The 15,159-nt window shown below is 45.1% G+C and overlaps 1 protein-coding gene across 2 annotated transcripts; it reads left to right on the top strand.

The window, feature by feature from the left end:
* Positions 1-1,548: 1,548 nt before the first annotated feature.
* On the top strand, positions 1,549-14,829 carry cdc42ep4a (CDC42 effector protein (Rho GTPase binding) 4a). Of its 2 annotated transcripts, none has more exons than XM_076753528.1 (2): positions 1,549-1,809; positions 11,658-14,829. In XM_076753528.1, the coding sequence occupies exon 2, from the start codon at positions 11,806-11,808 to the stop codon at positions 12,856-12,858; it is 1,053 nt and encodes a 350-aa protein (XP_076609643.1). In that variant the 5' UTR covers positions 1,549-1,809; positions 11,658-11,805; the 3' UTR covers positions 12,859-14,829. The 2 variants fall into 2 exon arrangements, with proteins under 2 accessions (XP_076609643.1, XP_076609644.1); XM_076753529.1 differs by lacking the exon at positions 1,549-1,809 and adding an exon at positions 9,803-9,956.
* The last annotated feature ends 330 nt before the right edge of the window (positions 14,830-15,159 follow it).

Raw genomic sequence — 15,159 nt, 5'->3', positions numbered from 1 at the left:
ACAGCAGATGTTACAACCTTGAGAAGCCAGACAGCTTAAGATGTTCCTGAATGTCCAAAATGCCACAACTGAGAATGGACTTTTTGAAAGGTTCAGGAACATCAAACCTTAACAAAGGGTACGGCAAAGGCTGAGACACCCCCGTACAAACTGAGGTGCTGTGCTGTGCTGATGTACCACTGAGCAAAGATGTCAAAGATGCCAAAGCAATATACAAAGCTGCAACAGTAGGAGACTGTTGTAGCACCTCAACACAAGTTTCATGTTCATTTTAAGTTTATGCCAGAAAAGAGTGTTAGAATTCATACTTCTGCGGCATGGGTATGTAATAAAAAAGCAACTTATGAAAATGTGAGCACAGCTTGCGTCTGGACAAAAGGCCACTGCAGTCAAGTTCTCACCATAAAGAGCCCTGTTCTCCCATCAGCTGGAGGGACAGAGCATACTGGGAACATAGCCAAAGGCAGGAAATAACTTTTGAATGTGTGTGATGGATACTCTCAGAGCGGAGATTTTCAAGAATAGCTTTGGTAGATAGGCTGTGAAACGGCTGTGAAAGACAAAGGTGAATAGTTATTCTGTCCAGGTAGTGGAGGAGACTGACATTTGCCCTTTGATAATTATCAGCCGTTCACACATTCCTTTCCCTTGAGCTCAGGCGCAGCTTTGGGGTGTACTGTGGCTGCTTCCCTCTCATTTCCATTGCAAAAGGTACTAATGAGCAGTCAATGGCAGAGGGCAGCTGATCATCCTGGAATACACAAGGTCACAAAAAAAAAAAAAAAAGCTTCACTCACTCAAAAAAGCCTTTAGTGATCACAGAATTGGAGAAATCCACAAAAGCTTTTGACCATCTGTGCTCAAAGTGTGAATAATTTGAGTTTGGTTGTGACTTTAAAAGACAGGAAAGCCATTTTTAAATCCCATACTTTTACTTTAATCCCACTGACATATGAAATCCTCATTTGCCTAACTGTAATTGTACCGGATTTTGCTCGCTTAAGGTGCATTTTTGCACAAAGAGAATCATTGTTAGCCTTGTTAGCTTGTGTGTCCAATTCTCCACTTAAATTTAGTGAGACGTGTCTCATTGTTAGACTCAATGCACCTCAAAAATGTAATGTAGGGTGCTGCAAGATGGATGTTCTTGAATATGTTTGGTGTTCTCACAGAGGATGACTATGCGGGTTCTCCCTCTCGGTGACATATCAGAAAACGGAGTATGTTGAGTATAAACAGCACCTTGGCAAAAGGTTAACACTGCTACTTGCAATATAAATACAGCCCTAACTGCTGCATACTGCCTTGAGTGACAGCACAAACGGGTTTGCAGGTTTCATTGTTTAGTCTTTAAATATCCATGACACTGAAACATCATGCAGCGGTGACGTTTAAGCATTTATGATGATTCACTCCCCTTGTTCCTCCACATTGTGTCATTACCTCTCATGACACAGATGACCCCGCCTTTCAGAGTGTGCGCCTGTGTGCGCGGCCCCCATGCTGGCAGCCTGTGTCTTTAAGGAGCCATGTAAAGAGGGCGTGTTCAAAGTCACTACCGAGGCAGGAGGCATCGTAGTGACTGACTGCGCTCCAGAGCAGCCGCGCCGCTTCTGAGGATGCGGTGACAGCAACAGAAACATATATGTGAACAAAAGAGAGGCCCGTCTGTCTAATACAGGTGTTTGGATTTCCGAGGGTCGCTCTGAGCGTTTTGCGTCTCCTCTCGGTTGATGAACGCACCCCCATTGTCAACCTGCTGGGGGCCTAAAAGTGAAGCAGCACCCGGCTTTATGAATGGGATGCTCGGTAAGTGCGTGCGCTTCAGTGTTTGCAATTGCGCTTTAACTTAATTTAAAAAAGAGTAATAATAATGATGACGATAATAATAATAATAATGATAATTCCGTTGCATTTGTTTGTACGGCTCACGTGTTTGTTTAACATAACGGCTTTATTCAGCGTGAAGCGCCAGGCAGCTGACTCTTTTGTGGTCAGCTGCTTATTGTTCTCCTGCCATTGACCCACCCATAATCAGAGCTTTATTGTTATATGATCGAATCGCAGCACAGCGAGAAATGCAATAGTGGATTGAGTGCTGTCAAATTGACTCTAGAAAGAAGTATTTTTTACTCTCTGAAGCGGTTCTTTGTGAGGATGGACGTCGGTCGAGAATTGAGCTCGTTTGTCTGCAGCCCCTCAGCAACAACATGCCTTTCTTTGTAATATTAGCTGATTCTGTAATGCTTTCAAGCTGCAACTGATGCATTGATTTATTGTTTGCTTGTGCTCCTTTCACCAGAGGAAGACTCTCACAGGCCTCATAACAGATGAGCTTCAGAATAGTCAAAATTAGGCCAAGCGTGCCTTAAGATGGCATTTTGATTTGCACTGGAGTGCTTGTGATGTACAAACACACGCTTCTCTCAGCGCTGATGTATTTTGAAACCTTTGAGCAAACTTCAAGAGTGAGTGAAATGTCTTTTCTTGGTAGCAGAGGAACTTGTGTTGGCACACATTGGCTTTTCCATGATCAGATGAGTCACACGTTGCACACTTTCAGCCCCAACATGCAGAGCACGAATGTCCTGTTTGTCCACTTCATTACCCATGTATCCCAGAGCCTGTCTGCTTGGCAGCCATGTCCAGTTCGCTTGGCAGGGGCGTCGTGGTGGCATCTGATGCAGCTCATTGACTGGCATAAAGTGGGCCTGAGCTCTGTAGGCCAGCACTCCATCACCGCCATGCTGATAGGAACTCCTCAGCAATTGTTTGAGGAGATACTGTTATCAGAAGTCTCTGCTTGTGAGGTAAATTGAGTGGCTTTGTTTTGTTCTCGCAGGTTCAAATATAACCTTTGACCTGTCTTATCCTAAACACGCAGAGGCCTTTTGTCGGATGTCCTCTTGTCCTGCCCGGACACAGTGATGGATTTAGGTTGACGACACAGCAGACGAGCAACCCTCATCGCCAAGATTTATGTGTCCTAAGCTCAGCCTGTTTACTTTTCTTCTCAAGACGTGCCCCTGAAAGCATTTTCAACCAGCCTGCACAGGCTCTGCTTCCTCTACTTTCTCCTGTCTCTTAAATTACAAAGCATCTAATTGCCTGCAGGAGACATGTGTTTAGTGCCTGAAGGTGAAAGTTGCCTTTCCTCTGTGTGGCGTTGGACACTGTGCCAAGCACTCTGTTATTGGGCACAGTGCGGCGTAGACAGCATTTGCTGGCTCGCGGCCCAGGAAACACAACCTGCTCAGAATTTAGTTTACAAAAGTGAGCAAGCTTGCGCGCCTCACTTTCATTTTGGAGATAATTGGCGTCTGAAAAGCCTTTTGCGGGGGTGCCGAAGTGCAACTTTCGTGGTGTAATTTGTGGCCGGTGAGTGTAAAGTCCTGCGTCCATGTTTTAACATGTCTGCAGTTTGTGTGCTCGTTTGAGGCGATGTGTGTGTCCCGTCCGGCCCCTTCACATTCCAGGAAATACCAATATAAACTGTTATTTTTTTTCCTGGAATGCCTCTGAGGATGGTTATAGTGAACTGCTGGTTTATTATAGAGAACATGACTGGTCTTTAGCACAAGTAACATTTTGGGTTGTTGTCATTGCTGTTAGTGAACTACCAGAGGCCTGCAGAAAATCTCCTTTTTTTCTGTCAGTAAACAATTCATGGATATGTTTTTCCAGTTTGACTTGCGACATAAGACAACAATTCATTAATGTGCTGCCACCCACCTTTCTTTTTGACCTTGTTGTCCCTACATGAAATTCTAACTGCGTCTCGTATGTCAGTGTGTGAATGCTGTGTTTGTTCCTGTGCCTTTTGTTTGGTGGCATTGTTTTCTGCTCTAATCCAGCATGCTGAACTGTGACCCGCGAGGCAGAGGTTGGTGCTGTGAGCTGGAGGAAATGCTTATTTTTTTCTGCCGTCCTGTTTCCTCGTTACGAGTTGTCAATACTGGATGGAGTTGATATCAGGGCAGCAGCATACAATGATGAGGTTTTATTATTTTAAAACTGCACGAATGTCACGATGGATGACCAGAAGATGGGTGTTTTTTGACAATAGTCAATTTTTGATTCAACCTATGTTATTTGATTCATATTATCCACTAATTGGATATTAAATTCTGAAAGAGAACCCATGTACAGTGCACTTATTATCCACTTAGGAGTGAGTCAGCTGCCATACGCCAGTCGAGTGGTTTCTTGTATTTTTAAAAATTTAAAGTGTTTGACAAAAAGAGCCCTCCGCTGTTTGATAGCTGCTTCTTTGGCTTCTCTCCAGCCTGCACATTTGTTGCCCTATAATTATGACACCCTCGCACTTTCAAGCAAGATTCTTCGGATCCCATAATTTCCCTGCATTCTTTCCACCGAGGAACAGCACGGGTTTCCGCTCGAGGGTTTCAAAATAGAACCTCACTCTTCTTCTGCAGCCCTTGAGCGATACCTGGCCGGTCTGTCCTGGCCGATGACACGCACACCTGGGCCCAAGGTCGCAGCTGTCATCAGCGATGAATCAGAAGATCCGGTTGTGTTCGCCTTCTCTAGTAATTAAATGTCACTGAACCTGAGGCTCTCCATGTTCTGATACATGTTTCGTTTACAGGCCTGTTGTTGAACACACAGCCCCAACACCAGCACACAGCCCTGTAGGTTATTAAAACTGTATGTTGATGGAGATAGGAGCTGTGTTTGTTTGGTTAGCCCATCGGTAATACAGTATGATGGAGGACAGCCTTGTTTACATTATGAGTGGCCAGGAAGGGCAGGCTGAGTAGATTCCCGGAGAGATGGGAGGGTTTACTGGCCTCATTTTCTCCCTGCCCTTCCTGTGGATGCACCCCCAACCACCCCAGCATGTTTCTCTGTGAAACGCTTCCATCATGTGTTGTTACGCCTGTGCAGTCGGTGCTTTTGAGAAGCAGTGAGCTAATAGCTGATGTCATGTGATGGTATTTGTGCATGAATACGCGTGCTCTGAGGAGACAGGAGCAGTGAGTTATGACCCGTAGCCTGTCGTTGACCCTGCAGGTCCGGCTGGGTGAGAATGAGAAAGCAGGGTCGGTTTTAGCCGCGTCTCATTACTGAAAAGCACTCAAAATAATGTTAAGTGGTTATTTCTGGCATGCTCTTGTGTTGATACCGCCAGTGTCAACCTGCTTTCTGCTCAGTCTCTCTGATTATGTTGAGACACTCTAAATGCTGAAGCGGTGCCACTGTCTGCCCCCGCCCCACCACCTCCCTCCGTTTGTATTTAGATGTCTTGCCCAGCGCACAGATGACGTTGACGTCGAGCCATGCTGGCTGCAGTTTCAGTTGCACGTGTGCAACTTTTAACCAGATGAGAGAGCATTGCACCGAGCGGGAATATCAGTAACGTGTGTGGATAAAAACAAAAATTTTAGATCCATGAACATGTTTATTGTGTTTAGCCCAGAGTACACTCATCATTCTTGAACGTGTCAGACTAGGGCGCAGCATTCTTGTCTGCCGCTCGCTGTTCATGTCAGTAATAAAAGCTGTCAGTTGCATCAGAGTGGAGGAGAAGGAGACGGAGTGCTGTTTCTGGAGGCTGTGTTGGCTGTAAATGTGAAAGAGACGAGTCATCTCCTCTCGGGTATCACAGGTCAGCTGGTACACGTCGGGTTGACTCGCTGCAGGCTGTCTCCTCTGCCAGGAACCCTTTCATTGGCTGTCGAGGCTCTTTTGAAAACTGTAGTGTCTCTGCTCTGGTCCTGCTCATCATCCGTCCATCACCTTTCCCCTCCTTCTCGCGAGCTTGTCTGATCTGCTCGTCCAATTAATGGGGACCCTTTTAGTTGATGATTCTGATGATTCTGCTTTCAGGTTTGAGGAGTATCTCCATTAATGCAGCTGCCACACTGACTGCATTGAATTAACAGTCTGTTTAGGTGCATGTTCAATTCCCAATACACTCTGTGTTATTTTTAAACACTGCTCAGTTCCTGTGAGTTTGTTCTTCCATCCAAAGCTGCTTACCTCAAATATTCCACTCACTGATCTCAGGATAGCTACAGATTTAGTGCTCACTGGTATGAATGCCAATTCAAAGACCTACAGGCACTTTCATTAACAGGAAAGCTCTAACAATTTGTTGTGCTTTGATCCTTACCGAGCAGAATGTCCTGCTGGGCGAGGTGTGACATTAGCATAACAGACCGCCTCACACCAGCTTGCCAGGTATGAGCGGGGACAGCAGAAACACTGATATGTGAGGTTTTTTTTAGCTGTCTGTGGTTGAGAAATACATTCAGACAGACTTTTCATCTTCTCCCTCCTGCATTATTCTTAGTTTTGGAGGAATTGTGCTCATATTGAGGTGTTACATTCCTCTATTTCTGATTAAGGATGTTGAAAATGGTGTGCATGATTATCTGATTAGGATTGTCCAGGGTTACAACTACCAATTGGTCAATCGATTGATCTGTGAATGATTTTCTTCAATCAGTGAATTGGTTTGTCCATAAAATAATGAAAAATGCCAAAGAGATGTCTCCAGCTGTCTTCATTTGTCTGATCAAGAGTCCAAAACCCCAAAATATTCCATTTTAACTGATGTAAAACTGAGAAAAGCAGCAAATCGTCACATTGGGCAAACATGAACAGCCGTGTTCGGTGTTTTTGCTTGAAAAAAATGATGAATCAATTATCAAAAGAGGGTCTGAGCTCTATGATGTAAAAGTCTGATAAACAGAAGCAGACACACACACACAGGTCAAGGTTGGTGTCAACAGTGCCTGGTCAGGAAGTTCAGCCAAAGTCTGTTTCCACGCCGACTTTTCCTCATCACATCCAGCATTTCACAGTAACACGTTTTGGATTTGCCTTACTCTTTCGACCATAGAGGATTTACACTTTGATCAAAATGAGCCCTCGGCTGTCTTGCTGTATTGGAAGTGCATAGTGGAGAATGGCATGGGAAATGGGCGGTGGGGCAGGAGGGCACCCGAGAGACCCTTCAGGTCAACAACTGGATCTGAATCCACGACACCGTAATCAAATTGCACGATGCTTACAGGGCTCTAAATTGGCCAATTAAGCAACCATTAAATCTGGCTTTTATGCAAGTTGGGAGGGCTTTATTTGTATTTTCATTAGAACAGTGTGTTTTCTCTTCGCAGTGTTTATCTCAGAGGGCAGCATCAGCTTGGTGCCTGTTGTTCCCTGTCTCTGTGATTGAGAGATAATGTGATTTCCACTGCTTTTCCTTGGGCTGCTCCTTCTTAAATGAGATATTCAGCCCTGCTAACTGAGTTGCATGGCAGATACCTATCTTCTAGAGGCCATATGTCTGCCTAATTACTCGAACATGTGTGTGCTAGCGTATTACTGACCAGCTGTATGCTTCTTGGACTTAAACATATGGGAATGAGTGAGAGTTTTCACTAGCAAATGGCATGTTTGCAAATGGTACGACAGGCAAAGTCATTTCTGGACAGAGCGGTTTGAGATGTCCAATAGGAAACCGGTGATTTTAGTCCCTGTTTTGCACACAGATTTGGGTGCCTGTGTTCTCCAACCCCAACCCCCCCAATGTCATTTCACCCTCAGGTCATGCAGTCATCCATCCAGGTCAGTGCCTTCAAATGAGGCAGACAGAAAGCCCCCCACCACTGCAGCGGCCACCCTCACCCAGACAGTAGAATACACACTGGACGAATTGAGCACAAAGAAGATGCTTCAATACTCGATTAGCCAAATGGGCCATTAGTCTGAGAGTGAGCGTGTGTGTGCGCGCATCTGTGAGTGATCTCCTGTGTATTGATGTTGACTGGCCGCGCGTGAGAGAATTGACGAGGGGTGAAAAGTTATGCTCGTCTTACGTGCAAATTCCCCAGGAGGTCAATTTTTTCTCTGTAATGTTTAGCAGGATGTCACATGAACATGTCAATTCACTCCCCTGATGCGGTTTGTCTCTGTTAGCTGAGACCTGAAACCTTGACTGATTTTCTAGTCATAGCTTAAGCTTGTTTGTTCACTTCCTGTTCTACAGCATCTCTCTACAGTGTAAAGGAATGAATGCAGCATTTCCTTTGAGATACAGAATTCTCCTGGGTGAATACACTCAGATTTAGTGCTCCACTTTTCACCCTTTCAGTAAAATAACCCATTTCTATTTACCTCCTTCCTGTTTTATTTCTGTGCTTTTCCCTCAGAAGAATTGGGTGTGTATTTTCTTCCCACAAAGTAGTGGCTGTAACCATATGATATTTAAGGGTATTTAGAAGCCTCCTCAGACCCAGGCAAGGTATTTATATTGATAATTGAGTTATGTGATCTGTAAACAGAGCTAACATTACATTCCCATGACATAAATACATTTGGGGAAATGGGTTTGGAATATCATTTACGCAAGCAGATGTGAAAAGACGAGAGAAGTGAAGCAGCATTGGCAACGGTTTGGAAACGTTCCCAGTGCGTTCAAGTTTATCGCCATGTGGATGCATGCATGCATGCACCGCTGCTTTTTACTCAGCAGCTGAGAAATACCACGTCAAATCCAGTCTGTCGACTTCAGGGTCACATATTAGTCAAAGGGCTCAAGGTCTGTTGGTCAGAGAAGTGTTTTTTTTGAGAAGTTCGTACATGGTTTCCGATTTTGCCGCCAAATTGAAGTGATGCAGACGTGCTTGGTTTGTCTGTCCAGTCTGTTTCTGTCCCACATTGCGCGTCTCCAGCAGGGCTCTGCTGCGGCCAGATCCCGAGTGTTGTGAAAGTCTGTTTATAAAGTCAACCCCCCCCACCGTGACCCCGTAGTTCCCACGCTAACTGCTGCCTTCTCAGGCCCTTTTCCACTTTTTTCGTTCACGTGTACACCCACACGTGCACGCACGCACCCTTTCACAAAGATACACAAAGATATAAATACGGCAGGGCCGTGAATTGGGTTTGGTGTAACTGCTGAAGGCCTGCGCTGAGCTCCCGGATCTGTTTTAGATCCAGCTGACGAAGAACCCAAGTCCTGGCAAGGGGGCACCATTGAGCTTTTCAGATTGATCCTGGCCTGGGGGTGGTGAGTTGGAGGAGTGGGAGGCGGGCTTTCACCATCTCCCCTTCTTTCATCCGCTGGTTGTTTTTCCTCGTCTGTTTATGCCACCCAGAAGCAACCACTCAGAGAAAAAAAACACTTTGTTTTTTGGCTGGGTGTGAATTATTTCCCCTCATTATATCCCCCAAAAACAAATCAGAACATGCAGCTTCAATAATAAATATGCTTCTGTGAAAAAAAGTTACCTTGTTTATGTGTTTTGGCACAAAACGCTTTGCAGTTCATGAAAAGTTTTTATATTGTGTCTAAGCGTCAAAAATGCTGCAATCTTAAATGTTTTTCTTTCTCTTCTCGATGCAGAGGCCTCTATTTCCTTGCTGGAAGTGCTGAAACGTGTATATTTTTTATGAATTTCCACTTTTACCAATAAGAATGGGCGCATCATGGATGAGGTGAACAAGCAACAACATAGCAAACATCAAAGATAAAGAGTATGAAAGGGGTAGCGGTGTATTGTCTGAGCTCGAGGTTGACACAGAGGGAGGCCATGTGTTGCATGCTTTCATGAAGCATGAAGCCTCCCGCAGCCCCAGACAGGAAACGCTGTTGCTTGCTTATTGGAGGGTGTTTCCATGGAAACCAAAGCAGGTGAGGGCATTAACAGGAAGAGGAGTCGAGGCTCAGCTGGCAAAGACTGGGGGTGGAGACACAAGAATGAGGTCAACGCACTGAAAAGCCTGTCACATTAAACAGCCGAAATCTCCCCACGGCACTTCCACCAAGAACGGCTCTGAGTTAAATATCTTTTGAAGGCTTGCCTGTTAGAAATCCAAAGTCAAGGTTAAGTCTCTGACTGTTTTAATGATCTTCCAGCGGTAGCGTGAGTAAACAGAGAGAGCGGCACTATGTGCAAACCAAAGAGGTGCACAGTCAAGGCGGCAAGGTAAGCACTTTCTTCTTCAGGCCAGCTTATGTGTAAAACCATAGAGATTTTCCACCCACATGTGAGAGGCACATGTGTTTCTGATGTCTGTCTGCAGAAACCGCTTGCACCTCACTTTGCAGACCACCGTGGTAGTGCTCTTAGCATGTGCAGTTTATATGTTGGGATGTGTCGCTAATGAGACAGCACCTGAGGGAGCAGCAGTGACTGGCTGGCAGCCCGTGGTGAGGTTTCCTCTCTCTGGGCTGCACGTTTCAATAATGCAGAGGCACGTTTTCCGCCGACTGCCAGTCACAAACCTCTCGCCTTCAACACTGTTGTCAAAGAAAAAGAGATGGCAAAGGAATATTGCCTCTCATTTCTCTGATCACAGTTTCGTGTACGTTTGTCAAAACAGCACTTCTGTGAGTGTTGAATAGCATACCCAGTTGAGAGGGCTGTTATTATTCTCTGATGCTTGTATAATAGATTTTTTTTTCTGTGACTGGAATATTAGTGTTTTGGTCGTATGCTGCATGTTGTGCAAAGTTGAGCCTCCCACCAGAAAATCCCTGGCAGCTCTCAGCTATCCTCCTCCGATTCATGTCGGTCTGTGGTTGGTGTTTTGCTCTCAATTATAATGTAGTTTTGAAGCAGAATCCTGTGGTGTTCCCCATCTTTTTTTGTTTTTTTTCTTTGGTGCATTTCAGAGGTCATCTCACAGAGATGCTGCTTATCATTACGGAGCTGCGTAATTGATAGCTTTAGCTCCCAGTAATTAGTGGAACATTTGAAATTCCTCGAAATGTTTTTATTTACTTTGATGGGATTAAACAGACAAAAGTGAAGAGTCTGCCGTCACTGAAGTGGACGTCGTGCAGTGGATAGATGTCTAAAGGCTACATTTATTTGTTTTGCGTTTTTGACATCAGCAAATATGTTTGGCATGGAGATTCAACATAGCAGATCTGAGTTACTAAGTGCTTTCAGATCAGGTTTCATGTCTTTCTTTGATTGCATTACATCTTGGCGGGTAATTCTGGTAGTTTTGAAGCTATTTTTTTTTTTTTACATATTGTCTAAATGACTAAGCTGTACAAAAGCTTCGGAGCTGTTCCAGTGGATGATCAGTACATGTGAAAATATCCCAGCTCTGCACGCTGTTTTCCCCGCTGCCTCTCTGATGCCTGACCGCCCTCTCGCTCCTCTCACGATATTTTCACATCTGACTCTGTGAATTAAGGTTTTATTTTGACCAAGCGGGTGATAGTTGGTGGAACAGTGGAAGGAGTAACCAACATGGTTTTGGTGAGTTCTATTTTGTTTCTGTCAAGTTTGAATGGAGTGTGTTTTACTACGGCCTGCAAGGTAAAATTACTGTTTTGTCGGTGGAGTCTGGTGCCTTTAAGGAGAGCAATAGAGCGGCTGTTTCTGGTTAAACAAAAAGGATTGTACTCTTTTCATGGATATGCTTTCAGGGGGTGCAGTTGCTTTCAAAGATTATGTTGCAGTCATTGCAGCCTGTCCCATGGCTGCTGGCTGAGGCGATCCACTGGCCTAATTCCAAATCTTTTCTTACCTATCAGTCATTTAAACCCCAGCTCAAGTGTAAAAATGTTGAAATTACCTCTTTTTATTTATAAATAGAAGGTTAAATTTATCAGCAAAGTTAAATTGAAATAAATTTGGTGTCATTTATTCCATTCTGTGTTCATTTTTCAGGTTCCCAGGCTGACTGCAATTGAGAACCGTCAATATTCATTCCAAGGTCTCTAACAAGGACTATATTCAAGATTTGGAAGCTCATTTCATAGCCTGGCTGCATCTTTGACTACCTCTTTGTGCAAAACAAAACTACTAATCAGCCACCATGCCAATCCTAAAACAACTAGTGTCTGGCTCCCAGACCAAGCGCCGCTCACGCATGGACCTGACCAGGGAGATGATCAGTGCTCCACTGGGCGACTTCCGCCACACCATGCATGTAGGCCGCAGTGGTGATGCGTTTGGAGACACCTCCTTCCTCAGCACCCGCTCAGGGGAACCTCCCCCAGAGACCACATCCTACCCCAGCTCTCCCAGGCCTGGCCTCCTGTCTCGCACCTTTAGAAGCAGCAAACGCTCTCAGTCGGTGACCAGAGTGGACCAGCAGAGAGACAACACCCTGATGATCCCCGGTGAGTCACCCACCTATGTGAAGAATGCCATGTCTCTGCCCTTCCTCAGTGACGGAGACAGAGGGGACTGCATGGTGGCAAAGAGTTTGTCTTCGAGCCCTTTAAAGCAGCACGAGGAGGTGGATGGGAGAGGTGCAGCTGCAGCTGCTCACTTCCTGGAGATGGAAGAGCGAAGCTTTGGTGAGCTGACCGAACTTCCGGAGAGCTCCCATCACTACGGAGGTGGCATGAAGCACGCCGAGTCAGTGATGTCTTTCCATGTCGACCTGGGGCCCTCCATGCTGGGTGACATCCTGGGGGTGATGGAGAAGGAGGATGATGACCTCGGCTATGAGGAAGGCAAGAGTAGCGAGGGCCGTGCCTCGCCACCTCTCAGCGCCCACGGTGAGGAAGAGGATAGCGTGGAGAGAGAAAAAGATGAGGATGCAGAGGAGCAGATGGAAGCAGAGGAAGAAGAAGCAGAACTGCAGCAGCAGACCAGTATGCATCCAGGCAGCTCCATCGATCTGGGCCATGAGAACGGAGGGCCCTACACCCCGGAGTATACTCCTGAGACTCGGCCCAAACACTTGCAACATCTAGACAGCTGCTCCATGTCCAGCTCTGGCTCTGCTGCCCTGGATGAGAAACCAAGCAGCCAGACCTATGCAGGAGATACAGACAGCGCCACCTTCAGTGCCCCACCAGAGGAGGAGAGCAACTTCTCCTCCTTCTTGGAGGATGAAGACGACGAGATCCGCGTATGAGACCCGAAGCCTTCCTTAAAAAAAGAAATAAATAAATAAAATAGGACTGAGATCTGGGAGAAGTTTTTGTGAAAATGGCAAGTCCTTTGACGGTGTGGATTTGCACTTGAAATAAGTCACTGTTGTCGGGTTCTTTGGGAATGGAACTGTGAAGAAGAAGAGGACTCGTGCTTTGTACAGTAGGTCTGCGAGGAGAGAGTGACTGCTGCTTTAGGCCGAGCCCAAACTCCATCTGTCAGAGAGCCTTACCCTTCACTTTCTGTTTGTCTGTCAATCTGCTGCTCTCTTTTGAACACTGAGGGAACCGACATGGAAGAGCAGCCGCTTTTTAAATATGGAACATTCCAGAAGTAAGCAGGGAGGACGGGCTAGAAAGAAACTTTTGTAGGAAAAACACTTTCCAGAACTAAAGCTCAGTTCACGCTTTCTCTCTCTCCAACTCTTCTCACTTGATGTGTCACATGTGCTTTATTCATTTGCTTTGTCTCTTGTTTTGCTTTTCTCTCTCTGGCTGTGGGACATCATGCCTCTGTCGCCACAGGATCACTGGTAGGTATCTTGTCACAATAAAGGGGCCTGTGTTTGGCACTGCAGTGTGAAGCCCTGCCTTGAGCCTCTGTCATCTGAAACTAAAGTGCCATAGATCTGTCGGAGTTTTCTCCCTTATGTAACTCAGGGTCCTTGCGACGCTGCTCAAAGGCTGTCGTTTCCTGCTGTGAAGCCGGACCACAAAGCCCAAAACCAAAATTCTCCTCTGTTTTTACTTCCCTGTGAGCGCCACACAGGCTTCAACTCAGTGTCAATTTGAGAAAAGCAGGGTTGTAAAGCTCATGCAGATACATTGGCCTGAATTAACGATAAAGCCTGTTGTTACTACAGGAAACCAGAGGTGTGAAGAGTGGTGTGTGTCACGCTGGAGAGGGACTGTAAAATGTATATGTTGACTCTTTCCCAATGATCAGATCTTTTTTTTTTTTCATCTTGAAGCCATAAAGGTGATGATTTTACAGATTTCCGTGGACGGACGTCAACTGGCTATCTTCTTATGACTAATCTGTCAGTTCAAGTTGAAATAGAAACGAGCTTGGTAACCACTTCCTTCCTTGCTTTCATACATCCGAGCAGCTGCAGTGGTGCAACTGAACCTTGTAAAAGATGTTGATCCTCATTAGTCCACAGGCTGCCTTAATGTACAAAACAGTTTCCACTACTATTAACGAGGAGGGCTTTAGGGTATGTGTTGTGGGAAAATCAGTGCACCAACATGCACAATTAAACCAGACACTACAAGTATTTGATGTTTAATACCTGTTGTTTTTTTATATTTGGATGAAAAAAAGCCTTTTGCTATGTTTGAAGAGTGGATGAAAAAGACACAGCCAGCAATACATGCAAGAGCATTAAGAAAAGATTGCTATTTTTATGCAAGCTGCATAGTCATTGCAGCTTCACTGTATCTCTTGCATCATTAAAAGCTGTGGCCAGAAGTGTTGAGGCTCAGTAGTGCTGATTGATTTCACTGCCTTAACAGAAGCTGACAGATGTGCCAAATCATAATTTTAGCGCCAAAAATAATTTCAGTCGCGAAGCTCACTTTTGCAAGGGCCTGTCAAGTCTCTCTGTCACTTCCTTGTCTGTGTGGGTAATCACTGTTGAATTTAAGTTCAGACTGAGTTTCATCTCCTGGGTTAAAAAAAAAAAAAAAGTGTTCTGAGGTGTGATATCATGCAGAAAGAAGAAGGAGAAGAATGCATTTGCATAACTGGATATTTATATTTCCAATCACTCAAACACTACATGATGCATTCAAGGTCGTTTCTAGGGTTTAACAATGTTGTGCGAATGAGAGCTGTCGTCTTTCTGTATAATGTTGTATATTATGCCTTACCGTTGTCGTCTTTACTGTATATTTACAGCCTTTTTTCTGTATTATCCTAAATAACCTATATTTTTCAATAAAAGAGATCCTGAACATCTTTGCTGCTGCATATTTTATTGTGGCCGTGCGTCAGAAGGTAATGCGACAGAAGTGTTGCTCAATCAGCAGCATTAGCAAAGGAATTCCTTGAGTGCCTCCTCCGTTTCCTGTCACCATTCTCTGGCTCTCCCAGAGGAGGAAGGAAGGAAGGAAGGAAGCAAGCAATCGAGGCCTAGTTGGACATGTCTCTTAAGTATTTACTATACAAGCTGAAAATGATGTGATGACTCATGAGTAAATGTGTGTGTGTATGTGTGAGAGAGAGAGAAAAGTGAACACCCCCGTGGAGCAGCTGCATTCTCATCAGCACAGATGTAGGAGGG

Source organism: Chaetodon auriga, chromosome 16 (genome assembly GCF_051107435.1).
Source record: "Chaetodon auriga isolate fChaAug3 chromosome 16, fChaAug3.hap1, whole genome shotgun sequence".
In the NCBI taxonomy this organism is placed as follows: Eukaryota; Metazoa; Chordata; class Actinopteri; order Chaetodontiformes; family Chaetodontidae; genus Chaetodon; species Chaetodon auriga.
This window is presented reverse-complemented; position numbering and strand designations above follow the sequence as displayed.